We start from the raw sequence: 24728 nt of genomic DNA, 5'->3' as shown, positions 1-24728 counted from the left end.
AAGTCCATAGGACACTATTAGACGTAGGCAATGCTGGAAATGTTCTCTATTTCTACCATCCAGTACAATAGCCACAAGTGGCTACCAAGCACATGAGATGTAGCTACTGCCACTGAGAAAATTTTATTTTAATTAATTTAAGTAGCTACTGGCTACGACATTGAATAATGTTACCGAGTCCGAGTGTTACTGAACATAATCCAAGTTGCTCGCTGATCAAAAACCAATACTCGAGGGAGGCAATGTTGATAGAAAGGAAAGTTGCTTTTAATCAGAATGCTGGCAATCTGGGGAGATGGTGGACTCAGTGTCCCCAAAATACCATTTCTGAAGATTCTGCTCAGCCATGAAAGTTGTTAAAGGGAAAATCTCCATTGATCATTGAGATAAGGGGGTCAGAGTCCTTGCCACCTCCTCCATTCTCTCCTCCCCTCGCTGCCTGCAGGCTTGTCAGTTCCTTGTGAATTTTCCTTAGATGCTACCTTGTTTGGGAGATTACTGAAAGGGAAGCTAGGGAAGAGATCTGGTCTTTTTTTTTTTTTTTTTTTTTCAAATGCTCACGTATTTATTGAATGACAGGCAATGTCTCTAAAGAAGACGAGGATATTAGTATAACTAGCTCCATAGCAGGTTGTGATGATTAAATTTTCTAATTACTCTTCTTTGTTGGAAAAGTTGACTTCTATTTGTTTTTTGTTTTTGTTTTTAAGAGATCTGGTCATTTGTTAATTACTTATGCTCCATTTCTACTTCTTCGATCTGTGGGAAAAGACCAGCAGGTTAGGCAAGGTACTGTGTGGTCAAAAATTTTGAAAGATGTGCTTAAGCCAGAAATGAGTAGGGCATGGGGGTGCCTGGTTTCAAGTTAGTTATAGTATAGTTTTGCTACAGTGAAAAGAAAAGGGGTTTCCTGCTAGGGTGGTTTCCTGCAAAGAGCTGCTTACATGGTGGACGTTACAGTATCTGTAAAATAACTCGGAAATGTGCATCAGACAGTGAGTCTGTGACTGTTGTCAACTGCTCGAGCCTGCCCTTTTGTGACTCAGGGAGGCCTGGAGACTTCAGTTTTTCTATAAACAAGAGGCAGGGATTGGGGATGCGCAGGGTCTTGCTAGGTTTCACAAGCTCATACTGCTGTAATAGGGAAGAACCAATCTGACTCCATATTGGATCCGTTTCTTTTACTTTAACCTTTGTATCCTGTTACTTTTGCTGTAAGTTAATCACTAAAGGGATGTTGCCTATCGCTTACAGTACATGTAATGGCCCATCTCCAGGAACCCTGCCTCCCATGCTTGAGTCAGGAAACAGCCTGACCTATGAATGGCTGCAGGAGAAGAAATTAACGCATCCCCTCCCTGAGTTTGGCTGGAACCAGGAAATATTTGCAACAGTTTATCACCTTTTTTACTTTACCTCCTCACTTCTCCCTCTTTGCTCTATAAAAGAAACTAGCATCCAAACCTGGGCAAGATAGTTTTTTGGGACACTAGTCCTTCATCTTCTCGGTCTGCTAGCTTTCCGAATAAAGTTGCTATTCCTTGCCTCAACAATTCATCTCTGGATTTATTGGTCTGTATTGCAGCAAGCAGATTCTGGAGGGGATGTGTTAATTTCTTCTTTCCTGCAGCCATTCACAGGTGGGCCTGGTCAGGATGCTTCCTGTGAGCTTAAACAAATGTATTTTAGCTTGACACTCAGGCATGGGAGGCAGAGTTCCTGGAGATGGGCTATTATGTATACTTTAAGCTATAGGTGACACCCCTTTAGTGATTTAGCACTTCTACTCTTATTCCTCAGGGACAGGTGAGTCAGAGCAATAGGAAAGTGGCTGTTGCAAACTTCACAGTCTTGCATCAACAGAAGTGTCCATAGAATGGAAAGTGGACAGTCTCAGTGAACTGTTTACTTCAACAAGGATAAGGCAAACTCAGTGTAAATACGGTTTATAAGAGCCATACTGAAGGTGGTGAGCTATAAGCTAGTCTAGATCAAGCGGGGTTGTTATATGAGAGACTGTGATTAGTAAATTACCAGGTTTCCAAAAGGAACTGTTTTGAAGGAAATAAAAGATGAGGGTAGAAGTCAAGAGCAGAGATGACCAGAAACAGGTCAGAAAGTAGAGTTTAAGATGTATTTAGATGAGAAGGTTCAAGTGCAGATCATACACAAAGCAGGGGTCGCAGAACCTCTCTTGTATTAGATACAAAATAGGCAGTGTGGGGAGTCAACTGACTGGCTTAAGAGCACAGAGCTGGGATCTAAGCCTATTAAAGCTTCTGGCCCACCCCATCGGGTTCTCAGATTCCCAAATTAGAGAAAGTAAACAAGACACACTAAAACATAAAAATATACATCTTTCTGCTGTTTCAAATATTTATTTTAGGTAGTAAAGGCTTTTATTGTTCTGAACCCTGATTACAAGTCACATGATCAAGAACAACTGAAAAAGGAGATTCAGGAGCATGTAAAAAAGACTACAGCACCTTACAAATATCCCAGGAAGGTAAGTATTATTGAATAGTTCATAACAGAACTGTTATATAATTGACTTTGTCTAAAGACAAAAACTTATGGATTAATTTTCTTCCCTTGATATCAACAGGTAGAATTTATTCAAGAGCTGCCAAAGACTGTCAGTGGGAAGATAAAAAGGAAGGAACTGAAGAAGACAGAATGGGAAACAATTTAAATTCATTCCTTTAATTATCATGGTATCTGTAAAACAAGACTCTGTAAAACCACAACATTATGAAGAGGTGATAAAAAAATGTGATACTATGCTTATAAACTGATTTAAAATAGCTTGTGGTTATAACATCAGAGGCTGAATTTTGAAATAAATATTCAGTAAATCCCTCTGCATAAGCGTCAATATTCTTAATAATTTGGTAACATTAAAAAGAGTACCATCAATTGCTGAGGAATTTTTAAATTTACAGTATAGAAGCAGGTTTTGAACCAAATCTCTGATCTGTTGGATTTCAAATCTTAGTTGAATAATTCTTCTGATATGCTGATATACAAATCAGAACCAATTTTCAAGCATTGAAATAAGGCTTACACAAGTCATCAAAGTTTTTAGAAAAATTCAAAATATCAGAAGATTGTCATAATTCTCAAAATACAAGTATTTACCTGAAAATAGGCTAGGGATTTTTATTAGTCACATTTTCCTTCAATTTAAAAATAATTTAAAATATGTTTTAAGGTCTAACTGTAACAGGAGGATATCATGTTGTACACCTGAAACTAAAATTTTGTATCAGTTATAATTCAATGAAGGAAATAAGGGTATCATATACTAGCATTGTTACTTATTATATTTAATCTAATAAATCCAGTTTACCAAGTGCTTCATTTGTGGTTCTTCATTTGTGCTTATCAAAAAGTATGATAAATTTGGCAAGTATTAACATATGAAATATAAAATAGTACAAGGCATTATCAGAATACTCATAATGTTTGGGAATTTAAGGTACAACCAGGATTCATACATAAACAGAAAACAAATATTAGATAATTGGTGAATGAAATTAGAAGCCAGTGAAAATTTTTTTCTTCTATTTTCTGTGTGTGTGTGTGTGTGTGTGTGTGAAAATGTGCTGAATAGCCCCAGTATAGCTTACAGAGCTCAGATACACTAAGTCCTCACAACTTGAAGCCCTACGCACATTTTTTTCTTTACTGCACTAAAAGTCACATTAAAGTAAAAACATTAGATGTAAAAAAAGTCAATTCCTCATTGAAGGTCTGAGTTTCAATGAATTTTTAGTAGAAAAATTTACATTTCTGTCACAAATATGGCTTGTTTCTGGAGAACTAAAAGTGAGTCTCCCTGGGGAATGAGACAGAACTATGCTGTTGCCTCTTTCCTTTTGAAGTGTTTGTTCCCATTTGAAATAACCACAACATTTTCTGTTTTCTTGGTATTTCCCAATAGGACAACAATAGAAAACTTTTCCATGGTTCGGTCCGTTATTTGAAACAACAAGTCTCTTAGATCTTCGACCACACTTGCATAAAGGAGGTGTTATTTTCCCAGTCTTCCAAGGCTCCTGTAGGTTAACTCTAGAAGTTAAAACAGAGGGGAGAACCTTCCAGGAAGAACTGCTCATTGGGGAGCCATCAGATGATGCAGACTTTTCCTCATGAATAGTGAAGTTCTGTTTCTTTGCTGGTGGAAAAGGTAGGGGACTGGAAGGATTCCTTTTAGTACCACCTAAAAGAAGATGTTTCCTCAGAACTAAAGGATGAGACATATTGGCATTAATACCATTGAAGCTACTTGCTTTATATTCAGGTAATTTAAAGTCAAAAACATTGGAACCTGGAGCTTCGGCTTCTTTTATATTATAAATAGTAGTATGTGGACTCTTATACACAATAGACTTAGAGGTCTCAGATTTTTGAGGAGTTTCTTCTGTGCCTCCAAAGTTTTCATGACTTAACATTTCAGATTCTTCTAACCCCATTAACGTTTCTCCAGAATTAAATGAAGTGTCTAAGTTTGAATCACTAATGGGAGGTATACAGCATAAATTCTGCTCAGGCTGAGATGCTGGCAGTAAAGCTACATCCTCCCAATCAGTCAGCATAGGTAAACAATCAAGAGCAGAACTCATTTCCATATCACAAACATTATTAACAGATGAGATGGTTGTTGAAACAAGTACCAATTCTGAACCAACTGTTGAAGACTTAGAGTTGGTATTAAATGCAACATGTTGGTTTATTTGCTTCTGCATAGGTGTATTCAAGCTGGAAGACTGCAACTGCCCTAGAGAAGTCCAGGATTTAGTATTAAAAACAGATAAACAGCTTTTGCCATTGTGAAGACCTGCTTTTACATTGTCCTTTAGTTGTAACTGATCTTGCTGTACCTTTATAGGAGAATTCACACCAACTGGCCTCATTTGAAGTTTCTGGTGAGATTTTATTGTATTTTCAGGCTCCCTATCATATATGCTGGGATTATGAATACTACTCATGCAGGCTGATGTTTCTTCAACTCGATCCATATTCAAACTTCTGGCCAAAATGTTGGGATTCCTCTTAGTGGGAACCTGTGGTTCCACAGACAAATTCAACAGCTTTAGAAACTGCATTCATCATTTCTTTAGTACATATTATAGGATATGACCCAAAAAACCCCGTCATCATTGATTGATTTATAAATGACAGCATACATGACATTAACATTTCAATAAGCCTCCAATTACTTCCAGAGTTTGAAATGACAGAATAGAGACAAGACACCACTAACCGTGTTCAAGGACCTTGTAATTTTCATTAAGCAACCATCCCTGATCATTTTCCAAGCAAGAAGGGCAGTATTCCGAGAATCATCCAACCCTGAGGAGACAGATGTCAAACACTGAATTTAGTGGCATCAGTGTAAAGAAAGAGCAAAAAAAAAATCACCACTTAAATAGAAATTAGAATATTGTTGGTTTTATGATCATTTACTAATTTTAATCATGATATATTGGTCTTGTGGAAAGCAGTGGCAGCCTTACCAATGAAAGACAGATTTCCCACATTTACAGAGGTGGTAAAATTTTGTTGGACAGTTCAACATGCTTGTAGGGACCATGTTTTATGAATAATCTAATAGTCTTGTTCAGTTTTTTCACTAGTCCACTGTATTACCTGGGCATTTGTTTAATCTCCGATTGATCTGGCTAATTCTTTTCATTCTTTTTAGCAACTAGAAAGCCACTAGATGGCAGACTTAATCTTACAATATTTTATAAAAGATAATTTGAAAGTCTGGGAAACAAATTTGAATTTTATAGATTAGGGCTTTTTTCAGGCTGAAGGATATTCCTTGTTAATGACATCACCAAAAAATGAGATTCAAATGAAAGACTGCATAAAAATAAAATGACTTACATAATAAAATTATTTTCAATTTATACTAACCAAAATGTTCTCGTCCCAAGAATTTTATTCCCACTTCCTCCAGGGCACCACTTAGTCCTTTTGGTTTTCTGTTATAGAAAATCTAGTCAAGTAAAAAACAACATATCTAAAAAAATGATTACTATTTAAAGGCTAAGTATTAAATTTTTCATAATTTTCAGCTCTATTAGATTTGAAACGTGCTGACTTTTGTGTTGTTTTTATATACTTTAAACATTTCAAAACAAATACTTTATTTGTAATAACCCAAACCTATGTGTAGGATAAAGTTTAATCATTTTTCAATAGAAGGAAACTGAACATGCCCCCCATCTTTGGCCTTTACCTTGTAAGTTACTCTGAGATCAATCCAGGAATTAAGGAACACAGGTTTTAATAGCTGTTTTCTTTTACACTCATACTCCAGGCAAACCCCCAAGTCCCAGTCTGCATTAAGTATATTAAAATAGAACATAGTCAATGATGCCAGCAGTTTTTACTTATGCTATCATCATTTAAAAATAAAATGCTGAAAGATATAAAACAGAATAGCAGGACTTAGAATAATAATATATAACGGTATATATTATAATATACTATGTTGTATATATTACATATACTGCATATGGTAAATATTATATACTATATACTAGAATAGTAAGATTTAATTGCCCTGCTTAATATCTAATAATTCTTCACTTTACAGGGGTGGGAGGGTTATAAGTTATAAAAGGAGTTGACAATAAGTTGGCTAATCGGTTACCAGGGACACCAGTAGAGCAAGCCCTTCACACACCTTTGATAAGCTATCATGGTGGAGATGTATTGATATAAAGATTAGAACAATCACTAGCTTAGGCCAGGGGCAAGTATGTATTAAGAGGGCCATGTGAGCAAGGTGTAGGTGAAGCAGGGACTGGCTGAGCAGGGGATGTACAGAGAGCAAGAGAACAGCCATTGTGAGTGGCTTGATCACACAGGCTAGAAACCAAATATTGCTACCAATGACTATTAACAGCAATGCTCTGTCACAGGCATATAAAATATCTACCTTAAATGGTCCATTTTTTTAAAATGTTTATATTTTAAGTGTAAAAGTATAAAAGCAAAGAATGTGAGTTGATTGAGGACTCTTTTTTTCCAAAGTTGTAGAAAATAGCATAAGAGTTTTCATTAAATCGTCTTTGCCCGGATTCAGAAGAACAGAGAGGAGCAATACAGAAAGATTCTTAAAGTTAGGGGTTAAATTTTTAAGGCATTTAAAAATTTTTAAATACACATAAATTTACTTTTCTCGATCAGTATCTGCTAGGCACTTAGATTTCTTTTCGTGACCCAGGAAATTAACAAGTATAATTCTTACTAGAGATAAAGAACTACATAGTGGTAATGTTACTCATTTATGATTGATAGATAATAACTTATTTTTTTACCTGACCAAGTAACAAATGCACATAAGTTTACTTCAGAAGTAGAAATATCTGAAATCCCAGTAGCAAAAATAATTTTCTTCTCTTGTTGAATCTTCTGAATCCATTTACAGAACTGAGATAAGCAAATCTTCAGAGGGACTCCTTCATCAACTTGATCCTGGACAGAGTCACAAAATCTGAATTCAACAACTGAATTCCATAATTACAGAGCCCTTTAACTAGGCATGGGGGAGTGGTGAGCGATATAAACAAAGAAGAGGTTCTAACTAGCGAAGAGTTTACCTAGTGAAAAGACGTTAAAACATATAGGAGAGAGATAATGATTAGAATTCTGCGAAGTAAGAAAATTAGGTTGATCAATCTAAAATCACCCAGAAATACAACAAATAAACCATGATCGACAGAAATTTGATGTCACTTAATTTCCATAAAATAAATTTGATATTCATTTTTATACTACTCTTCCTAATTTTTAAAGATTCCAATGGACTTCTGGAGGGGTCTCCATTTTTCCTAACGATGAGTAAATCTAATTCTAAATGATGGATAGCTTTTCTTTTTGACAACTGACTTCTAAAATTTAATATCTGCATCTTACCTGCTTGTTTGTTGGGGTGAGAGGGATGAGAAGTGGGGGAAAAAGGGCATACCTGCTTTATGCCTGTTAGTTCCATGCAAAATTCAGAAAGTACTGGATGTTCCTGAGGCTGCACATAAGCATGAAACTCAGATTCAATCTCTCCAGTTGATGTGTTCAGCAATACAGCTGGAAATTCAACTACATGAAAGAATCATCAATTGACACTTTAATATGTAATTGTTAAATTAATGCTTCAATTAGTTTAAATTAAACATATATTACCATCATGTAGCATTACTGAACAATTGTTACTTCAGTAAAAGCATATTAAAATGACCAATGCAGTGTGATGTAATGGGTATAATAAAGTTATGCCAAAGAATAAGTCAAACTATTAAAGTTATGAGTATATCTAGTTAAAACTCTTGAATATATTTCCACAATTAAATATGAAGACCATATGGAAATTGAAACATATTTCTTCTTGCAAAGGTATTTTTTTCAGTTTCTATGCAATTCAAATTTTATATGTAATCCTAAGACAATTATTTTATATGATAATAAATTTAGGTATTAGATTTTTGTTCTTTTTTTGTCAAGTCAGATTTTATAGTAAATTACTAATTCATAGATCATTTTGTTTTCTTAAACCATTAGCTGTTATGTATCTATAAACTTTAAAATGATTCATCTAGTGCTATCTTTGACCATTGGTGGTCCAGACTTACTTATTTCCTGGCTCCGGTGGCGTTTCCCATCATTCCAACATGTTGATTCAAAATCAATGACAATTAAGTAGTCAAACAACTGCTCTGCAAAGGATCAGAGTATCCTTATGCTTTACCAGTGTTAAAAGTGCAATGCTACAAAATATAAAGAAATTAAGCACACTACTTACTAGATTTGCTTCTTCCTAGATTTCCATTTGCTGGTGCAGTTGACTTTCTCCTAATTAATCCAAGCTGCCTAAAAATGTAAAACAATCCAGTATGTTCAACAAACTCATCATACTCCTTTTTTATATAAGCTAACAAACTAATGGTATAACCCTCATTATTAATATATTCATGTATTGTGATTGACAGGAAACTGAGCTAGACTTTGAAGGTAAAAGATTACTTCTTTGTACTAACTTCCAAACTTGATTTTAGTAGTCATTCCACCTGCACAGGCCTCAAAGTGCATATTTGCAAACTTAGGTCAATTCTTTCTGCTCTCCTTATTTTACAGTAACACTGAGGGATTCAAGTGATTGTAAGGATGCCTGGAAAAGCTCGTTATTTATTTTTATTTTTTAAATTTTTATTTGTTTTTTTGAAGTGGGGAGGTAATTAGGTTTATTTAGTGACTTACTATTATTATTTTCAATGGAGGTACTGGGGATTGAACCCAGGACCTTGTGCATGCTAAGCACACGCTCTACCACTGACATACACCCCTTCCCCTCAAGGTATTTTTGCTTTTGCACTTTTCATGCCCTTGCTATGTGTACAGCACAGCTGTGTGAAGTCAGTGCAGGTCCAGTCTTCCAGGAGCTTAAAGTATCTGGGTAAAGAAACTACTGTAAGGTAATATATGATAAAGGATTCTTAAAGATAATATGCTAAGTCCACAGAAAGGGATGAGCTTGCTACCCGAAAACTGGGTTTGCCTCTTGGTGGATGTTGAGCCAAAAGACACAGCCAAGACAAAGGGCAGGAGAAGGAAGGATTTATTATTTGCAACAAGTAAGGAGAACATCGGGGATCTTCCCCCAAAGCATGTCTCCCTGCACAGAAAAACTGGGGATGTTTTAAGCCAACGGTATATGCGTATGCATGAAGGGGCTTGGGTGGCTGAGATAGATTGCAAGCTTTAGCTGATTGAAGTCAAGAGGATCAGAAAAGATCAACAGCATCATCCTTTAGGTTCCAGTCAACCTGGTGGTTGTGCACTGCAGGCTTATTTTAACCACTGAAACTCGCTGAAGATCTTTACCCACTGAGATCTGATAAAGGACAAGCATTTTGGACAGGCTTAGATCACAAAATGGCCTAGGCCAAAAACAGCTTCCCTTATGTCAAGAAAATCATGCCTGGTTCTTTCTCCAGGGAACTCCTACCCTATCTGCTTACAAGCTTACTGAGGTCTTAAGTGCCGTGAGACAAACTACTTCACTGAATAAGTAGAGTTTAACTAGGCAGACACGTCCATTTCTAATTTTTTGTTGCAAGTGTGGTGGGGAGTTGGGAATAACAGCTGACATGTATTGATTGCTTACCAGAGTAGGCACTGAACTAAGATGGTGATTTCACTTCATCCTCAACAACTGCACAAGGTAGTTACTTTTGCTACTGTGAATGAAAAATGTTGCCTTCCATATCGGCATACAAAGGATGCTCAGGCCAGCAAGCCATCAGCCACCTACCTAACAATGCCAAAGGTGAGTCCTGGGAGAACTCAGGTTGAAGACAAACTGCCCTTGGGGGTGGCTGCCTGATGCCAAGTCCTCAGCCACTGCAGCCACCCCCAACCACACAACCTGAGGGAACTCCGGATGGGAAGAACAGGATACTGGCCCTAGATAAATAGCTACGGTGTATATCAAAAGTATGGCTTCAAGGAGCCCAGAATGTTGTATCTTCTTGTAAGTACTAAATTCATTAACTTGAGATACCTGGTTTCCTTTAATTAACAGCAATTTTTAACGGTCACATTACCTAGTCTTTGTTGCAAAGACCCCTATATACCATGGCTCCTCTTTACCTCTTCTGAGCAGTCTTTCAAAATGACCTAAGAGGCTGCTTTCAAGGCTTAAGTCCTTAGTGTTGCCACATAAAACATAATTCTCAACTTTTAGGCTGTGCATTTTCTTTTCAGCCAACATCACCTATATTCACTGAATGAGAAAATGAATTTAGCAATTTGCAAAAGAACACATATTTGTTATTTGAACCCAGGATCATCCAGCTCTAAAACCCATGCTATTCACTAATGCATTACACTGCTTCTATTAATCAGAAACGTGAACAGCGAGTCAGAGAATCAGGGAAAAGGCACAATGATTTACATTCTGAGTTAAACGGATCACTAGTAAGTGGTAGGGTAAACAGCTTGGTGGGTCCAGTGGAGCTGCCTGTGACCTCCCAACGGTCTTCCGGGGCCGTTCTTGTTTCCCGAGGTTTAGAATGGGCAGACATTGGCTCTAGGGTACACAGCTGAGAGCCCTGGTCTTTCCATCCTCGCTCAGAGGGCGGCCTGAGGCTCGAGACCGAGGTCCAGGAAGATACCTTTCAGCCCACGCCTGCAAAAGCAGGTCCGAGACATCGGAGCTGTCATAGAATGGAGGCTGACGCCGGGAACCCTGACGCAGACGCCAGGGCCGGACCAGGAGCGACCCCCCTCCCCCTCGCCTCCCGCAAACCCCTCGCGTACCGTGCTAGCCTCTTGGTCGCCATTCCCGACACTCCTCTCTCGTCAAAGCCCAACTTCCGGAAGTTGCTCTACGCCCACTTCCGGCGCGTTCAAACGGCCGGCGCGGCTGAGGCGGCGGCAGCTGCGGTGGCGGTGGCTGAGGCAGCGGTAGTCTGTGCTCTCCGCCTGGCTTGTTTTCGGCCTTTTCGGGGGTGGGGAAGTGGGGAGTGCGTTTTGCCACAGAAGCCGCTAGACAGCGCCCCTCTCCCTTTTTTCCAAGGGGCGGAGGGGAGTTCGCGCCGTTGGGAACCGTTGGAGTCCGGCCTTCGGCCTCCGGCGTGGACTGAAGAGCCGTTTGGCTCGGCGCGGCGTGGCTTCCTCGTAACGGGGAAGACCGTTCGCACCCTCGCTTTCCGAGGCGGGCGGGAAGCGCTCTGTAAACCGAACTGAGGAGAGAATCTGAGGAAGGTTGTAGGCTGTGGTAGCCCTTGCTGCTCCCCGCTCAGGAGGCGGCCCGGGGCCATCAGGGCGTCGGGGTTTTCTCAGCTCTCACTGGTCTTTCTCCACAGCCTCATGGAGCCAGAGAGGGAAAGGAGCGGGAGGACCCCCAAGAAGGGCCGGAAGAGGAGGCGGGTCCCGAACAAGGTGGTCGGGTCGGCTGAGGTGAAGAGAGCCGGTTGGGATCTTGAGGGGCGGCAGCCTGAGGCCAAGGTGAGCAATGGGGAGCCTGAGTGGGCGGCCCGAGGCGGTTTGGAGCTCCCAAATGATAATATAATACCACCTACACCTTAGAGCTGATGTCGGCGGTTTAAAAGCGGTGTAGTGCCTGGCACACAAGACGACTGTTCTTTCGACAAATACTCATTGAGGTCTTCTGTGTGCCAGGAACTGTACTAGGTTCTGGAGATACCCCGGTGCCCCAAAGCGCAGAATTCCCAGCCCGCGTGCGGTTTACATTCCAGCAGGGGAGTAATAAGGCTGATGATCATCCCTGTCATTTATTGAGAGTTAAATATATGTCATTCATTCTTTTAGTCATCAGATTCTGTTGTCTTCCATGTGCTGGTCACTGTCCTAGGTACTTGGGGTACATCAGTGAATAAACAAAAGATTTCTACTTCCCTTTCTAGTGGAGAGAGACAGAAGATAAACAATAGATATGATAAATAAGTTATGTAGTATTTTAGAAGGGAATTAGTGCAGTGAAACATTTTTTATTAAAATGAGATTTTGGGGGAGGGGTGGCTATCAGATTGACAAAACAATTTTTTAAAGGTTAACGTGGCTTAAAAAAAAAAAGGAAATGACAATCTCATCACTTTTATTTTGAAACACTCTCAAACTTAAAAGTTGCAAGAATAGTACCAAAAACTAGCCCCCAGCCAACATTTGAAAGTACTGTAGTTGCTAACACAATGCCCCCCCACCCAGTATTTTACTGTTACATACATGCTGCAATCTACATAACCACAATGCAACCATCAAAATCAGGAAATAACATGGATATTTTGCTACCATCTAAGTCTCAGACCCCATGTAAGCTTCTCCAGTTGTTTCAGTAATGTCTTTTTTAGCTGTAAGATCCATCGTAGGATCATGTGTCACATTTAGTTGTCACGTCTCCTTCAATCCAAACAATTATTCAATCTTTTCTTTGACATTCACGACCTTACTACTTTTTTTTTTTTTTACGACCTTACTACTTTTGAAGAATCCTGGAACAGTTATTTTGTAGAATATCCCTCAAGTTAGGTTTGTCTGTTTTTCATTTATTAGATTCAGGTCATACATTTTTGGCAGGAATATCACAGAAGTGATACTCTGTTCTCTTGTATTTTATCAGGTTGTACCCTGATTTGATTTGTCCCATTACTGGTGATATTAACCTTTATTGCTTGAGATACCGTGTGCTAAACTTCTCTAAAGTTATTCTTTTTCTCTGAAATTTTGTTGGGAGATGCTTCCTCATTAAATTTGCAATTTATTTTTTTTTATTAGTATGAATTAGGGGATACCTATTCAGTTGGTTATAATCCATTTCTATATTTTGCTCTTCAGAATATCCCAGATTAAGCCATTAAGTTAGCTTCTGTGTCCTTTTGACACGACCTCATCATTCTTTGAGCATTTCCTTATTTTTCTGGCACAAAAAGATGTTGTTCCAGGCTTTTCTGTGCTTTCCCTGCCCCAGCCTGTGATCAGCCATTTCTTCTAGGAGACTTGTTTTTCTAGTGGAGAATGACATTTAAAACTTGAAGCTCTGGGTGCTAGATATGCTTATTGCTACTGGGGTGTCTGTAATTTAAAAAGAAAGCTAGGAAATACATGTGTATATATGTACACACATATACACAAACATGTGCTTATGTTTACATTTAGGTTTTTTTATCTGTACATACTGAAAAACCATGAATTCATACCAATATCTCTACTTCCAGTCTAATTCCACAGGGTTCATTCTCATTTTCTCCCTTGTCATATTTATAACTTCCCTATATAACTGAGAAACCTGATTCCCCATTATTGTTAATATATTTTATCAGTCCCCCATTGCTTCCATTGCCACATATCTTCACACCTCCTCACCCTGCTTGGGCTCTTGTCACTGCATCTTGTACCAGGTCAATTTCCTGTGAGAATGCCTTTGTTGCTACTGCAACAAGCTACTACCATCATCCTCCCATGGACATCCTCTCCCTGTTCGGGCTCTGAATTCTGTGACACCACTCTTGTCCCTCAGCAGTGATGCCTTCCTTACTTTAAACATTTTCTGACATCTGATGCCAGGCCTCACTGCTCCAGTTGCTACTGTATGGATGGATGCCCTCCTCATATCACTCAGGCTTTGACACCTCACGTTGCAGAACCTTCCTGTATGTATGTCCTAGGTTCTTACCCCTAGTCCTGGATTGTCTTCCCTATCGGATACCCTCCTCACCCTACTCATACTCTGACATCCTATGTTCGGTGACCACGATTACTCATTACCATATAGACTCAATCATTATCAATCTCATTTTTAAAAAAAATAAAAATTGGTGTATTTTTAAAGGAGTTAGGAATATGGTCAGAATGTAAAACATGCATGCTTATTTTAACCAGAAATTTATCCTGAGAAAATAGATATGGGAGGATGTCTATACACAGGTGCTTATCATAATATTATACAAAGGTGCTTATCATATGTTTATAATTTTTAAAAAGCGGATGTGTCATCAATAAGTCATTTTTTTCATATAGATTATGTTTTTAGGTAAATTTAAGAGAATGGACTATTAAAATTGATTTTACATTTAACGGATATGGAAAGATATTTACAGATTTTTTAAATTTTGGTGGAGGGAGTTAGTTACAAAACAATGTATACTATAATCCCTTGGGGGCAATATAATACAATGATGAAAAGAGTTTGGGCTTTTGAGCCTTCTTTCTAGTCTAGGTTCTGCCACTTATCTGTTTCTCCATTTCTTTATCCGTAAAATGGGGATAACAGTGCCTGCTTAAGAAGACTTGTAAGAATTAAATGATTTAGGAGGTGTGAAGTGCTCAGAACTGTAAATGGCTAATAAGCAGTGTTGAACATTAGCTTTAAAAAGTCACAGGGAAAAATGGCAATAATTATAATAATATCTGGTGTTTATTAAATACTTATGGTATGTCAGGCACGACTAGTCTCGTATATTGCGCTTGCAGTACCTCATTGGTCTTCGCAATAATTGCATGAGGTAGAATTATAATTATTCTGTAAATGAAGAAACCTTTGTTTTAGGTTAAGGCACTTTTTCCTAACTTCTTAATATCTTAAGTCATTTAAGATGGTAGAGCTTGGTATTTGAACTCAGGTAGTGTGATTCCAGGCCTTGAACTCCTACAGTATTACTCTGCTGCCTCCCAGACCAAAATAAAAGTGGTAATTATCTGACATGTGACTTACTTTCACTTACCATCTGTCTTTTGTCTGTTTTACCCTCCTCTTTTAAAACAATCATGAATTACTTTAATAACTAGATATAAGTGCAAAGCTATTTTAAGGAGAGGATTAAAGTCTGACTCCTTATCTTAGACCACATTGATCTTTCTTGATCTGGCTCCCATTTCTCTCTCCTCTCATATCTCTACCACTCTGCAACATGCAGTCTTGGCTCTAGCCAAACCAAACTACGTGTTTAGACACAGTGTTCCCTCCGACCCAGCTGATACAGTATTTTCAAGGTTCAGCCCTAGAATTTTCATCTCAATGATGCTGCCTCCAAAACTCTCCAACCCCCAAGGCAATTAGCCTCTTTGCTTCTATATCTTTATAGTAGCATTCACGTTTTATTGGAATTACCTGTTTCTGCATTTTTCCCATAGTAGAATGGACTCCTTGAGAGTATGAGTCATATTTTATTTATCCTACTATCCCTAGCACATAGCCAAGTATCTGTAATTAAGGTTCTGTATCAATATTTATTAAATATCCTATTAATAAGATCATACCACAGGTTGTTGTTTTAAACCTTCGTTCCCAATTAATTAGAACCCTCCTTATGTCTAGATACATGCTAAAATTATCAGAACTGGAATATTTTAAAAATTTGCCTTGTTTTGTTTCTATTCTTTATGCTCATAATTTGTTACGCTCTGATTTTATCTTTGCAGAAAGCCCGCTTATCTACCATTTTATTTGCTGAAAACTATGAAGTAACCCATGACCAGCTATGTGATTTGCTGAAGTATGCAGTTCTGGGCAAATCCAGTGTTCCTAAACCCAGGTATGAGATGAACTTAAATGATGGGCATAGACTTGAAGTTTCAAACTGGTGTCTGAAGGATCACATCTGCCTGACGTTATTTATTTGCTGCACAGACTATCCTAAACATTTTTTTTTACAGTAGTTGCCAACAATTTAAATTGGAAATCTCTGTATAAAATCCAAATTTTGTACTTCTTCAAAAAAACTCAAAGATCTGGCAGCTGTCCTTATATTTCCACATGACAGAAATTTATCGAAGCTGAATAGTGGCCTCCTCCTTTTAGATGTACACTTCAATGTTCCACCTGGCCTGCACCTGTTATTTACAGTCTCTGTCTGGCCACTCTAGGTATTTTGACTTGTAACCCCCAGTGGAGACCTGATTGAAATAACATGATCATATATTGAGAATCTCGATCTTGTTTCTCCTTTTACAAATCAAGAGCGAAGAGAATTTTCCTATTCTGGTATCCTCAGTGCCATTATGAAATATCTAATGACAATTGTGTTTATTTATGTAGTACACACTAGAGAGATTTTTGAATGTACACTTCTGTCTAGGGGGAGGTTGACTAGGTACGTCAGAAGCCATCTTCTGCATTAACAGATACTGCCATTATTCTGTCAGTTTATCTAAAACTAGCTTTCTTATAGCTAGTCATGTGGTCACTGGCTTACAAAGGACTATAGAGCAGAGTGGGATCTTGAAGATACACCTTTGTAAACTGAGCTTGTTCCAATGTAAAACAAATCTTAATAGAATTTCAGATTTCGCATTCTGTTTCACTTGGTATTGTATGTAATTTGAATGGAATAAATTATCTCAAGAGATCTTAATGTGAATTCTGTGCAATAATAGCTGTTCTCCATTTCCAGGCAATCAGTGGGTGATGATAAACTCCAATAGCTGTTGCTCACTGCTTTCTTCACACCCCTTATGTATGCCTGTAACTGACTTGATAGTATCACTCTTAGCTGTGTTGGTTTATTTTTCAACAGCTGGTGCCAGCTTTTTCACCAGAATCACCTGAACAACGTGGTGGTTTTTGTACTGCAGGGAATGAGTCAGCTACACTTTTACAGGTTTTATTTGGAGTTTGGATTTTTCCGAAAGATATTCAGACATGTAAGTTAAGAAAACTTTGTATTAGAACCTGACTCAGGTCTTCCCATCTAGAGACCAGTGCACATGTCTCAAACCGTGCTTCTTGGCAACCTGATTGAACAAGCAATAGATGTTGTAGAAAGCAAAAAAAGACTAAGACTGAGACCTTGTGTTGAGATTAGAATTAGATTTGTCTCCGATTTTTCTTTGGTAATCTCGGCAAAACACTTATTCCCGGATTGCAATCTGTAGTTCCCAGATCATACTTGATATTGTCCCCTTTTATTTGGGCTATGGTGTTTAAAAAATTATAAAATGTAATGGGGGAGGGTATAGCTCAGTGATATACTGCGTGACTAACATGCGCAAGGTCCTGGGTTCAATCACCAGTACCTCTGTTTAAATAAATAGATAAATAGATACCTCTCTCCTCCCCCCAAAATTGTAAAATTTACATAAAATATTTTTTTTTTGGCCTCTTGACAACATTACAAGATTAAGTTCCTTCAAAACAACAGCACCTGGAGCTGAATAGAAGCTGTCTTTAGAAGAGGCATGCTCTCTCCATTTTCCCATAGCCTCCTCCATTTATCGCACTGTTTCATCTATTTACCACTGAGAGCATTTGAATTGGTGAGCTCTAACTTAATCTCCTTGGGTCTTCATTTTCTTTTTTGCTTTCTTTTATTGAACACTATCTATGTGCTAGGCCCTATTATATTAATCATGCTGCATATATCATCTCTAATTCTCAACAGTAGTCCTGTAAAAGAGAGAATTTTTAATTCCCGTTTTATACAGAAGGAAACTGAGTAACTTGCCCAAGTTACATCTAGTAAGTGGTAGAGCTGGAATTTAAGCCCAGGTGAGCCTGAGGCTTTAACTCTCAACCTCTTTGCTTTGCTGTCTTCTACCTGGCATGTTATCCACTGAAGTAATAGATATGAAAGTGCTTTGAAAAATATAAGGGGCTTTGCTTTTCTAAGTTACACATTTTTGTAATGTTTATTTCTTTTCTACAATGTGTAATCAGAGAAGCAAAGAAAATTTCTGGGGTAGGATAGATGTGGCTTCACTTACCTAGTCACTTTTATGCATTAAGGAAAGAGTCCTCATTTTATATTGCAAACAGTTAAGGTCCAGACCTTTCATAGCTTTGGGCTGACAATAAAAGTCTAGGTCTTTGATAGTATTTTAACTGCTTTCAAGCATTTTTGTAAAAACCTGTTAATGTATTTTCAGAAATTCCGCTTGCCTCCTCCATCGTCTGATTTTCTAGCTGATATCATTGGGCTGCGTAAGAAACAAACAACTGGGGATCTGTCCAGATCAATGGAAGGTATGGCTGTGACTCTGGTTTGATGTTTTCTTGTTCTAAAAGATACTATGTGTACACTTAAAAGTAGTTTAATTAATCAGGTTTATTCTTGCAAGCAACAAAACTCAATTTTAAGTAACTTTAGCAGAAAAGCAATTTTTAAAGAAAAAGGTAAGAACCAAGGGAGATTAGACAGCAGGAAACATAGCCAAGGTTCATGCCTCAAAAACCATTTGGTTAGGTTAGATAGCAAAGTCTGCCCCCCCTGGATATCACTGACATCGGACTCTTAGAAATTACTGTGAATAATTTTTAAACTATCATTGGGTCATTGTACCTGCAAGTGTACAGATGGGAAGGAAGATCCTGCCTTTGACTAATGTAGGGGGCATTCACTAATACTACTTACAATGGGGAGTAGGCAGGAGGTTTGGATGCTGGCCAGCTAAAATATAAATATCCATGATAGCAGTGTTTTTCAAACTGGGGGTTGTGTCCCCTTAGCTAGGTTTAGCTAACCTGTTTTGAGGAGGCAAAGAGGTGAGTGATGGAATAGAACAGAACTTAATCAGAGTTCATTGCACATAGTAAGGTATTATTGTTCAATAATGCTTTTGTGTGTGTTCAGAAGTAATTAAGTTATTGAATAGTTGCACTAAGGAGATACGGAAAAGTGGTGAGGAGTAACCAGTGATTCCTTTCCACCTCCTTCAGGACTGTTTCCTATTAACTTCTATCTCAAAGGCATCGAACTTCCTACCTTTCCATTGTTCCCTTCTCCTTCTAATAGATGTCCATGTCTGACCTGCAGCTTTAATTTGACCTCCACTTTATTTTGAACATGTTTGAGTGAATCACAGAGTACCCGTGATATTCAAATCTCATGTAAAGATACCAAGTTGTAAAAGAAATACTGTAATCAGGAAAAAAAAACTGATATGGCTGAAGAATATAGATTGTTGGGGGTATTGATGGGGTGGAGATGACATAGGAGGTAGTGATAAGAGAGGAAGCTGAGAGGTAGGTTAAAGCTTTGTCCTGTGGGCTGTAAATGCCATGCTAAGCACTTTGGATTTTATTCTGTAAGCACTGAGGAGCTAAAGGGTTATAGCTACTTCTCTGTCCTCAAGGATTTTGCTTCAGAGTCCTCAATACATAGTCCATAGCACTTTGATATTCTTTCAGTTCAGTCTTTCCTTTGAAATACGCATCTATTCTCAAGTTTACCTATTATTCTTCTGTGGATAAGTCCTTTATCTTTATAGTTTGATGTTCCAGATTCCAGGCTTCGATTTTCAGCTGCCTATTGGATGTTACTTGGATACTCCACTGTACCCTCAATCATAACATATCTAAAAGCATTTTTCTCTCACCCCTGAATAGCAGGCGCCCATCTTCAGATCTCCTTTTTTATTGGTGCCATTTTCCTCTAAGACTTAAGTCTTGAATTTAGAATTACTTTTCTTTTGGCTTCCCATATACTGTCTTCACAGGTCATTCCCTTTGCTCTCATGGATCTCTATTCAAATGTTACTTTATTAGAGCATAAAATACATGACATTAACATTTTTCCTGCCCCAGCACTCTCTTTCCTCCTTTTTGTCCTTTACTGTTCTCCATAGTACTTATCCTCACCTGATGTATTATGTATTTGTTTATTGTCCATTTGTTTATTATCCCTCTTCCTGGATAGAATTTAAGAGAATTTTGTTGATTTTGTTCATTGGGGAAATCTGTTGGCTAGGACAATAATGCCAGGCATACAATAAGTACTCAGTTAATATTTTGTTGACTGAACTGAATTACTCTGTCACTATGTTCTACCAATTTTTCTTGTGTGGTGTTTCTTTCATGTGTTCTTTTCCTTCATCCCTTCCACCATCTTAATCCAGATTGTTTGTTTTGTATTTTTTGCCAAAAATACTGCAAAGCCATTTTTCATTTTTGTCTTTCTACTTCATTTTCCGCAGATCTTTGAGGTTGATCTTTATTAAAATATTGTTTGATTATGCCACTTCCCTTCTTAGGAACTTTCTGTTGCCCTACATTATGTATGGAATGAGGGACTAAAGTCCAAACTCTTGAGCCCAGCATTTGCAGTGGTCTACAATATTCCATTATTCTATCTCAGCCTTATTTCCTATACTGCTCTTCTATACAGACCTTTTTTTCTCCCCAGACTGGTCTAGTCACTACCATACCATGTTTGCTTTGTTCATTTCTGTCCTACTGGAATTCCCTCTTTCCTACTTCTGATACTTCAGTTCTTTTGGTTGCAAGGACCTAATACTCATTTAGGCCACCTTAAGTGAGAGGTTATTATTTGAAGGATGCATGTGGACAGAAGCCATCAAGGATCGAAGTGCCTCTGGTGAAGCGCTGTTCTCTGTCCCTTTCATGGCATCTTAGCTTCTTTGTTTTCTGCTCTAACTGGTGAGTTCTCTATTTCCTAGTTCAATTCTGGAACCAAGCAACCTAATCATCTTAGCTAATTACCTATGTCCCTCTTGAATGTGTCTTGATGAGGAATATCAAGTCACTAGTCAGTTTATAGATAGATCCCTCGTTAGCCGGGTGTCCATTCTCAATCTGGTCAGTGACCACCCTGTTTAAAGAACCAACAGGTGCTTGAGCAGGTGGTTAGGGGTGGAGTAGGTTTAGTTATAATGGGCTGTTAGGAGTGGCAGACACTAACGGACTGTTCTAATATAACAACTCTCTGAATTCTGCCTTTTCTTTAAAACTCAGCTAATCTTTTCCTCTCATGAACCATCTCTGACCATCTGAGCCAGTGTATTCTTCCTTTCCCTTTTATACCTTCTATTATTATAACCCACTTTAGACTTATTTTCTCTTTATGTTCCTGTAAGTGTATTAGAGTACAAGCTCCTTAAAAGTTGGGGCACTGGGTCTTATAAGTCTTTTGATCTTCACTGTGCTTACCCTATACAGCATTAAAAGACATGTCCTTGGAGATGTCTTAAACACACATTCTAACATACATTTGGTTGTTCTTGTTTCAGAGTCTTTACCTTCTGCCAGCCCAAAAGTCAGCATCAACCTACAGAATGACCCCATCATTCAAAAGTACGGCTCTAAGAAAGTGGGCTTGACCAGATGCCTTCTTACAAAAGAGGAAATGAAAACATATCACTTTCCATTACAAGGTTGGTTTAAATTTAATCTGATGTTGGTAACGATGGAAGAGTATCAATTTAAAAAAAAATACTACTGTTGAAAGTTTATTTTTATGGGCTGCTTTCCAAGTGACTTATTCCATCTTCTGTTAATGAGGAAATGCTTTAAGCGCAATGTTTCCTTAAGTGATGAATGTGTACATGATTGATTTTAGGTAGTATATGAACAAGACCTTAAATAGCATTGAAATATTTTGTGGGAAATTTATTCCTTTTTCATTTTTCCTTCAATCCTTCTTAGAACATTAAGAAGAATGTTTTTTAACACTTCTCTAGTACTTCTAATCTTTCAACCACCCCACCTCCCATTTTCTTTAATAAATATGACAGATCTAGGCTCAGAGCTTTGGTCAATTATGTAGCAAGAATTTAATAAAAATGCTTTTTCTCTTTTATTTATTACCTCTTAATCACAATAGTAATTAAGTTAAAATTGCTTAAAAGAAAATCCCTATTGAGATATAATTAACCTACTATATAGTTCACTCATTTAAAGTATACAATTCAGTATGTTTACAGAGTTTTACAACCATCACCACAACCAATTTAGGACACTTTCATCACCACAGAAGAAATCAATGCCCTTTAGTCTAGGAAATCAGCAGTTACTTTCTGTTAATAGATGTACCTATTGTGGATATAAATGAAATTATACAATATGTGGTCTTTTATAACTAAAGCTTTCAAGGTTCATGCATGTTGTAACATGTATCATTACTTCATCTACTTTGATTCTAATGATAATCTGTGTATGGATATACAACATTAATCCATTCATCAGTTGATGACATTTGGGTTGTTTCTATTTTTTGCTATTAGTAATAATGCTGCTGTGAACATTCAGATACAAATTTTTGTGTGGACATGTATTTTTATTTTCCTTGGGTATATACCTAGGAGTAGATCATATGGTAGCTCTGTGTTTAACCTTTTAAGGGAAATACCAGACTGTTTTACAAAGCAAGTGTACCATTTTACATACCCTCCAGCAATGTAAAAGGGTTCCAGTTTCTGCACATCCTTACCAACACTTGCCATGTTCTGTCTTTTTGATTATACCCATCCTAGTGTGTGTGAAATAGTATCTCATTGTGATTTTGGTTTTGCATCTCTCTGATGGCTGATGATGCTGACCATCTTTTTATATGCTTACTGGTCATTCGTATATCTTTTCAGATCCTTTGTCCATTTTTTAATTGGGCTTTTTTAAATTGAGTTATTGGAGTTCTTTTTATATTCTGACATAAATTTCCTTTCAAAGTAGATTTATTTAAGTGAAAAAGCTATCTGTAAAATAGAATTAATAGTTCGTATGTCATAGGATTGCCATGAGGATTAACTGAGTTAATATACAAAAAGAGCTTGCCATGGGGCACATAGTGCTTTAAAAAGTTAAGTCTTTCTGTTACTATTGCTACTAGTAATACAGATAGGGAGGGCAGCAAGCATAATGTCTCCTAGATTTGAGGATACTGCTTTTCTGGTCTATACTGTATTTTGATTCTTTTCATTGTAACCAATTGGAAATTTCAGGGTACTGTGACATAGAGACTCGTCAAAGCTTTTCATACTCCCCTAATTTCTTGTCAAACAAGATCTAGGCATTACCTTTACTGTTTCAACCTCTAAAGGTAGAACTCTTCAATCATTCAGACACTTTTGGGCCTCTAAGCTGAATGTGACTGGTTATTGACTTAGGGTATACAATGGAGGGGCCCACTGTACCCTAAACCTAGATCTTAGCCTCTGTAGGGAATTTTCAGGTTATGATTCCAGAAAATGAGGCACATTATTAAACAGATATCTCAGAGAAATTTTAAGGGTGGTGCTGGGTGCAAGTGTGCGTGTGGTGAATGTTAGTTAAAAATTCTGCCTACAGTGAAATCCTTTTAGATCTCTTCTATGGTGGAATCTCATTCCTACTTTTAATTGTTTTGGGAAAAAAGATGCCACATGCAGTCATTTGCATACTTTATTTATCCTCCCTTAATGCCTTTATGGAAAGGGTCCAGTGACTTTGGATTTAGTGATAATTTAGTTATTTATTTTCTAATGAGGGAAAAATTGTTACTTGTTAACTGCAAGGGAGTCTAGGCCCTAGTATCTCTAATAATAGCAACCTACATTATTCTCCCAGAATATAAAATTGAGTAGATGGAGAAAAAAACTGAGGACAAAAATTTTTTATTTAATCTTTTTATTTCAAGTATCTAACATAGAGAAGGTGCCCTGCAAATGTGGTATTTTGGTTTTCCATGGATAAATCTAGAGGTGATGTTTACTGTTTCTAAAGGCAAATATTTCGTTCCTTTTCCTCATAGGTTTTCCTGATTGTGAAAACTTTGTACCTACCAAATGTAATGGTTCTGTAACAGACAACAGTCCTCTCTTTGGGCTTGACTGTGAAATGGTAAGTACTATTAATTTTTCAACTGGAGTGTCGCAAACTAGGGTCTAGTTTTCTTGAGTGCACTCAATTTCAGTATTTAAATAACTGAAAGTAGACCCTTTTACTCACATTTTAGAAAATTTGGATCTTTGCTTCAGGATGAAGATTAAATATCACATAAATTTTCTAACTAGTTGATATGTTTAATCTAATTTTTGAACATTACCAGAAGTTTATTCCTTCTCTTTTGAGCAAGTGTTTTGTTGTTGTTGCCTTGAAGACTGCATCAATTACTGTCAGTTTGGCTTAGTTTTACACATTAAAGACCACAAGTAGGATTTCCCTGCTTAATCTCCCCTTGTGTTTTACTTTGTCTAATTAGCAAGTCTCCTTTCAAAGGCAGTGTATCTCCTCTCACTTAGAACTCAGTTCTTAACAGAGTGACTAATGCTAAAGATTTGGAGTCTGTCGTGTGCCTTTCCTGTCATCCTGGACAAATTCCCTAATTATCCCTCTGTGAAGTGGAGATAATAATAGAGGTTACTTCATAGGGTCATTATGAGGTAGTATATATGAAATGCTTGGTATTGCATTAGATAATAATAGAGTGTGCTAATAAAAATTACTTTATAGTGGTACTTAATGTAATACTAGGATGTAGTACACAGTAAAT

At 37.6% G+C, this 24728-nt stretch overlaps 3 protein-coding genes across 18 annotated transcripts in view; 2 read left to right on the top strand and 1 right to left on the bottom strand.

The window, feature by feature from the left end:
- ACSM3 (acyl-CoA synthetase medium chain family member 3) overlaps positions 1-3360 on the top strand; it is a 42345-nt gene extending 38985 nt beyond the window's left edge. For all 5 annotated transcript variants that reach the window (XM_045521193.2, XM_010961055.3, XM_045521189.2 and 2 more), the window contains 2 exons: positions 2387-2506; positions 2606-3360. In XM_045521193.2, coding sequence (XP_045377149.1) covers positions 2387-2506; positions 2606-2692 — 207 coding nt within the window. In that variant the 3' untranslated portion in view covers positions 2693-3360. The remainder of the gene's footprint in view (positions 1-2386; positions 2507-2605) is intronic.
- ERI2 (ERI1 exoribonuclease family member 2) lies at positions 2359-11491 on the bottom strand. Of its 5 annotated transcripts, XM_045521187.2 has the most exons (10): positions 11332-11385; positions 8816-8883; positions 8646-8729; positions 7988-8115; positions 7338-7494; positions 6251-6351; positions 5926-6007; positions 5267-5355; positions 4884-5066; positions 3973-4222 (listed from the first exon to the last, which is right to left on the bottom strand). In XM_045521187.2, exons 1-10 carry the CDS (start codon positions 11352-11354, stop codon positions 4115-4117), a joined length of 1023 nt encoding a protein of 340 aa, XP_045377143.1. In that variant the 5' UTR covers positions 11355-11385; the 3' UTR covers positions 3973-4114. The 5 variants fall into 5 exon arrangements, with proteins under 5 accessions (XP_010959349.1, XP_045377142.1, XP_010959350.1 ...); XM_010961047.3 differs by having other exon boundaries at positions 2359-5066; positions 11332-11491; XM_045521186.2 differs by having other exon boundaries at positions 2359-5066; positions 8646-8724; positions 11332-11372.
- Positions 11425-24728, top strand: part of REXO5 (RNA exonuclease 5) — a 34016-nt gene continuing 20712 nt past the window's right edge. For 5 of the 8 annotated variants that reach the window (XR_006726995.2, XR_006726993.2, XR_006726994.2 and 2 more), the window contains exons 1-6: positions 11620-12021; positions 15952-16064; positions 17046-17172; positions 18394-18490; positions 21493-21636; positions 23988-24076. Coding sequence is in view for 2 of the 8 variants with exons in the window: in XM_045521184.2 (XP_045377140.2) it covers positions 11884-12021; positions 15952-16064; positions 17046-17172; positions 18394-18490; positions 21493-21636; positions 23988-24076 (708 nt within the window). In the remaining 6 variants the exon portion in view is untranslated. Of the gene's footprint in view, positions 11479-11619; positions 12022-15951; positions 16065-17045; positions 17173-17646; positions 17785-18393; positions 18491-21492; positions 21637-23987; positions 24077-24728 lie in introns of those variants that run through there. The other 3 variants (XR_006726992.2, XR_006726991.2, XR_006726996.2) reach the window with 3 other exon arrangements.

Source organism: Camelus bactrianus, chromosome 18 (genome assembly GCF_048773025.1).
Source record: "Camelus bactrianus isolate YW-2024 breed Bactrian camel chromosome 18, ASM4877302v1, whole genome shotgun sequence".
In the NCBI taxonomy this organism is placed as follows: Eukaryota; Metazoa; Chordata; class Mammalia; order Artiodactyla; family Camelidae; genus Camelus; species Camelus bactrianus.
The sequence above is the reverse complement of the archived record's forward strand: the minus strand, read 5'-3'. Positions and strand labels throughout refer to the sequence as shown.